Genomic DNA, 6,065 nt, shown 5'->3' with positions numbered 1-6,065 from the left:
GATATCTATAGAACATTCCATCCAACTACCTCAGAATATTCATTCTTCTCATCAGCACGTGGATCATTCTCCAGGATAGATCACATATTAGGACACAAATCAAGTCTCACCAAATTCAAAAAAATTGGAATTATCCCGTGTATTTTCTCAGACCATAATGGATTAAAACTAGAAATCAATAATAAACAAAATTCTGGAAAGTATACAAACACATGGAAATTAAACAGCATTCTACTTAATGATACATGGGTCCAAGAAGAAATCAAGCAGGAAATAAAAAAATTTATTGAAACTAATGAAAATAATGATACATCATACCAAAACTTGTGGGATACAGCAAAGGCAGTACTTAGGGGGAAATTTATTGCATTAAATGCCTACCTCAGAAAAATGGAAAGTTGGCAAGTGAACAATCTAATAATGCGCCTTAAAGAACTAGAAAAACAAGAACAATCCAAACCTAATGTTAGCAGAAGGAAAGAAATCATCAAGATCAGAGCAGAACTTAATGAAATTGAATCCCAAAAAACAATACAAAAGATCAACGAATCAAAAAGTTGGTTTTTTGAAAAGATAAATAAAATCGACAAACCACTTGCATGGCTAACAAAAAAAAGAAGAGAGAAGATTCAAATAACAAAAATTAGAAATGAAAAAGGTGATATTACAACTGACCCAAATGAAATACAAGGAATCATCCGAGACTACTATAAACAGCTATATGCCAACAAGTTCGAAAACCTGGAGGAATTGGATAAATTTCTGGACTCACACAAGCTTCCAAAATTAAACCAAGAAGATATAGAAAACCTGAATAGGCCAATAACAATAAAGGAGATTGAAGATGTTATCAAAAAGCTCCCAACAAAGAAAAGTCCAGGACCAGATGGATTCACAGCAGAATTTTACCAAACATTCAAAGAGGAAATGATACCGATTCTTTACAAACTATTCCAAAAGATTGAACCAGACAGACTTTTCATCTACTCTTCCGAGGGCAGCTCCAGAGATTACTTGCAGACTTTATCTGCATCATAAGACAACATTTGTTCACAGTGAAGTCCCACCCCTCACCTTCCCACTACCTCCCCCAGAGGTCAGAACTTCTTCCTAGGCCATTGTTCTTTGGGCTCATTCATTTCCCCTGAAAATCATTTACTCCTACACTGCCGCATCACCACCACCACCACCTTCTTCTCCCCAGTGAAGACGGTATTTAAATGCCAACCATCTCGCCCCTCTTTGAGTCTTATCCATACATGTTAATGAAAATTTGAATGTCTTTTTTCCTGTTACTCTGTCTATTGTCAGTTTGTTTTATAAGCTCAAATTAATAAAACTTCAGAAGGTGTATGGAAGGAAATTCTCTTTGCCCCTACAATACCAAAAAATTCTATATATCTTGAAGATACTATAATTTTAACTACACAATACCTCTGAATCCCTTAACTCTGTTTCGGTGGTGCTATCAACATAAGCAATATGTAATAGGGCTCAACATATAAATACATTTACACTGTACATCACTTTTTTGGAAATTAAGTAATTATTTTTTCAAATATCATGATTTTCTACTTGTAAACAGAAATCCCTTCCTACTGAAATAGATCATCCCCAGGGTTTAACAATGACGTAAAAACAGAAATAAGCAAGGCTTGCAAGAAATGAGGTAAAATACACTCAAAGGTACACACTGACAGATTCAAAGCCAAAACATAATAAAAATAGGCCCAAGAGAATCAGATAGGAAGGATATAAGAATTATAACTAAAAATTAGAATATAATCCACAGCACATTGCTGTATACAATTTAATTCTCACAAGTCACTTAGAACAAACATGACTAAAAATTTCACAGACTGCCAAAAAACCCTGTCGCAAGTAAGTGCTTAACATATTTACAAAGCTGAACAAAACTGGTATTATTAATCTTAGAATTCATAGTTATGACTCTGCAAGCTTGCATTAGCCAAATGAAAAACCTGAAGCCATGATAATTATTATTATCAAGCACCTTAAAAAAAGAAATATTAAAAGATATATTAACTTTGTTTTAAACCAACAGAACTATCTGAATGAACCAGAAAACCTGTGGCTTCTGCTGAAATAAGAATAGTTGCAGCTATGTAAAACTCGATTTTTTTTTTCCTTCAGACCAAAAAAAAAAAAAAACCAGTAATGTCTTCATTGTTCTTAATATGGGTGATGTCAGTCTTCCAAGATTTTAAAGCACAAGTTATGTGCTTTATGTGTAATGTTATGGAAACGTGGTTAGAAATGCTTCTATTAGTTATATATGACTATTTACCTTTAAAATCCTGTCATGACTTTTAACAATGTCTAAACTACTTCAAGTCAAATTGTAAGAAGAGACTTTTAAGAATCATTTTGCAATTACATGCATGACTAAGACAAAAATTTTAATTAGACAGCAGAGTTCAAACTCTGCAACTCAACAGCTCAATAATCTTGGCAATGTTAGTAAAAGCCCTTTAGGTCTCAGTTTCTTCATCCTTAAAAGTTTAGTTGTTGAGAATAGGAAGGGATGGTTTAGTTTAGTGTCCGGCTTCCTGTCTATCATTACATATTTTATTTTCAGCTTACTTTCAAACTGTTGAACCAAATTCTTACAAAAACTAAACCACTCCCTGAACTACAGATATCTTCAAAACCAACAGTCACTTTTGAAAACACGTGGGGTTCTAGTTCAACAAGCCATTTCTTCCATGTAGTACATATTTTATACAAAAATGATAACTGATCAAGTCTTAAACCTTTGCACTACTTCTTACCACTAGAGAAAGGAAGACAAGACACTCAATCCAAACTCACGTGTGAAAAAGTTCAGGTATAAAAGAAAATAAACTTCAGCTTAAGTCTGCATAAAAAGTATCTTCAGCCAGAGTGTGATCACACTAAAGGAAAACAATGACCTGTTACATCATAACAGGTATTTTCTGGGCGTCTCTAAAGCTTAAATTCAAGCATGTACCTAACAATCTGTTCCAACTCAGATGGGTGACAAAGACTCAGGTAAACACATGGACAACTACAGAAAATCAAAGGGCCAGGTAGCCATATGAGTTTCTAATTTCCTTCAGGCATCACAAGTTCTCTACTGAGCCAGGAAGAAGAAGAACATGTGTGCATATGTGCATCCTGGACCACAGATCAAATTTCATACCCTTTGCTAGCAGCCCACAAGTTAAATGCAGCAGCATAAGTAACTAAGAACAGACTCAGAAAAGGAGCCTGCAACTAAAAGTTCCTATAACTGAAAGTGCCTACATGCTCCACCTTTCTAGGCAGTCCTCAATATTCCAAGAGACATACTTAATCAGCAGCAGAAGCAAAAATTTTCTTTTTATCAAAATAACATTTTAACCTCTGGAGACTCTCTGATAGACCACACTAAACCAGAAAAAAAGACTATGTTAAGATTTGGAAATCCATGGCAAAAATCCAAATCAAAGGCTGCAAACTAATAACAAGTATTTGAGAAAAGCTCAAGAAAACATAGTGGTTAGAAGCTCGACTCAGGAATTTGAATTAAGGATCTACCTCTCATTTGCTACGATCTCATAACATGCCTTCATTTCCTCATTCATAAAACGGCAATAATAATAAAACCTGCTTCATATATTACTTTGAGAATTAAATGAAATACAAGTGAAGTGCTTAGCACTATATCTGGCACATACAAATGGTTCAATAAATATATGTCATTATTATTACTGATCTGGCTGACTGGTTAGCTCAGTTGGTTAGAGCACAGCCTTGTAAAACCAAGGTCATGGGTTCAGATCCCCGTACCAGCCACACACACACACACACACACACACACACACACACACACACACGCACGCACACAAAAAATACATATATATAACTAATCTATTCCCTCACTATAGGCACATCTACTTTCTCCTTTGAATAAATATGTACAAGTCCTTACTGAGCCTTTACTATGTGTTAAGTACTATTCATCCGTTCCCACTGTGTTGAAGAAACCCAGAAAATTTCATTACAAAATATGGCACCCTGGTACAGTGATTATTTTAAATTAAAGACCCTTGAAAGTCAGCAGATGCTGGAAGAGGCTTTACTCTGATATTCTCTTATCTACATTAAGGTCACTCCACCAATCATAATATAATTGCTTTCCAATCCCCTCCCTGGAATTTGACTATCTATCACGGGTAGAAGACTGAAGAATGTAACCAGACCTGGACTAACTTCTTCATAAGATAATATAAAATTCCAAAGAGAATCACTCACAAGCTAATCTCTGTCCCCTGGGTCCATTTATTCTCCCTAATAAACATTTTACTACCCCTCAAAAGAACTGCTTACATTTCCCATCTCCCACTCCCCTATGAAGATGAGTATATAATAACCTAGATCTCACTGGGTTATTTGGGTAATCACTCTCCTGTGATTTTCCCCATGTACGTTAAAATATATTTGTTATTCCTTTTTTTTTTTCTATTAATCTGGCTCTTATCAGCAAAGCTTCAGGGGGCAAAAGTAGAAGTTCTTCCCTTAGTCCCTACAGTGTCTGTCCATCTGTCTGTCTGTCTGTCTCTCCCTCTCACCATCTCTCCCTTGATCTTCCTTTTTCACTCCGGAAATTGCATAGCCCAGATTATAAAAGAATGTAAACCAGATTAAAAATTTATACCAAAAACACTAGATCCAAATCAAACAATCAATGAAAAGATCTACTTTTGTCAGCTCAAATGTAATGCACACTTTAGGATAAAAATAATGAACAAAATCCGAATAGTGAACTTGCTTTTGAGGTCTCCACAACCACCCCCTAACAACACTTTCTCCATCATTAGATAAATCTAATAACATATTCTCCATTCAAACAGCTTTGATGTCAATATGGATAGCCAAACAAGTATTCTTAGTGAGTACGCATTTTTAGGAGCATTTTATTCAAGGAAAAAACAAAATATAAATACCTTTGGTGCCACTGCTTAGTTTTACCCTCTTTCTCTTGCCCAGACCTTGACTCCCATCCTGATCCTCCTGGAGAAAAACAAAAGTAGCATTATATATAGTCATATTTTAAAATGTATAAATTTTATATAAATATAAATATGCTTATAAATTATGTTAAACATAAGATATGCATGCTTACATAGTATTAACCAACATATTTCACTTTTATATATTTGCTGCAATAAAATCTTTTTAATGCTAATTTTGATTAAAATATATAGTGAAATATCCTTAGTATTAAAATACAAGAGCTCTTAATCTGTGCTTCTAATGGAAGACTTAAACACCTCAAAATGCCAAAATAAAAATTTTCCTGACCCTATAAACATAATATTAAATGTGCAAAGATGCTAAAGGGAGGGAGGGGGAGAGATTATCATAGGAGGCAGGAGAGAAAGGGAGAGGACTAAAAAATGAACACAAGAAAGACTTTAAAGAGCCTAAGACAAACAAAATAAGTTCAAGAAATCAAATTCTAAAAAGATAAGCACAACATTATTAGAAGCTGGAGTTGACTACTAAAAATCAAAATAAAAACAAATTAAAATATGCCTAAGAAAAAATTCAAGAAGGAAATACAGGCATTTCTTCTCACATGTGATACATGCATTCCTGAAAAAATTCACACTGAAAGTAACACGGCTTATCTGGAAAAAAGAGCGAGGGGCAGACCACTCACAACCTATTCAAGTTTGTAACCAAAGAAATAACAAAAGCAATAATCGGTACCTGGGGAGATAATCTATATGCCCAGGCAAACATCTTGGGGGTGGTTTGAGTCTGTTTCAGAGGATGTTAATACTGTACTACAAAGTGGGAAAGCTAGGGCCGGCCCGGTGGCACACTGCGCTAGTGCGCCGCTTGGGAAGCGCGGCGGCGCTCCCGTCGAGGGTTCAGATCCCACATACAGACCGGTTCCCGCTCACTGGCTGAGCGAGGCGCGGGGGCAACACCGAGGGTTGCGATCCCATTGCCGGTCCCGGTCCGGTACGGGGGCGACACTGAGGGTTGCGAACCGTTGCTGGACACGGAAAAAGCCAAAAAAAAAAAAAAAA

General features: G+C 35.8%; 1 protein-coding gene across 1 annotated transcript in view; it reads right to left on the bottom strand.

Annotated features, from left to right (window-relative positions):
• The window catches only part of UBR3 (ubiquitin protein ligase E3 component n-recognin 3 (putative)), a gene marked incomplete at its 3' end in the record, with an annotated part of 190,842 nt that overhangs the window by 134,650 nt on the left and 50,127 nt on the right, over window positions 1–6,065 (bottom strand). The window contains exon 6 of the mRNA XM_008592392.1: window positions 4,971–5,037. Coding sequence (XP_008590614.1) covers window positions 4,971–5,037 — 67 coding nt within the window. The remainder of the gene's footprint in view (window positions 1–4,970; window positions 5,038–6,065) is intronic.

This window comes from Galeopterus variegatus, unplaced genomic scaffold (genome assembly GCF_000696425.1).
Source record: "Galeopterus variegatus unplaced genomic scaffold, G_variegatus-3.0.2 Scaffold12, whole genome shotgun sequence".
NCBI classification, from domain to species: domain Eukaryota; kingdom Metazoa; phylum Chordata; class Mammalia; order Dermoptera; family Cynocephalidae; genus Galeopterus; species Galeopterus variegatus.
Note: the sequence above shows the minus strand (reverse complement) of the source record. Positions and strands in the feature narration are given on the sequence as shown.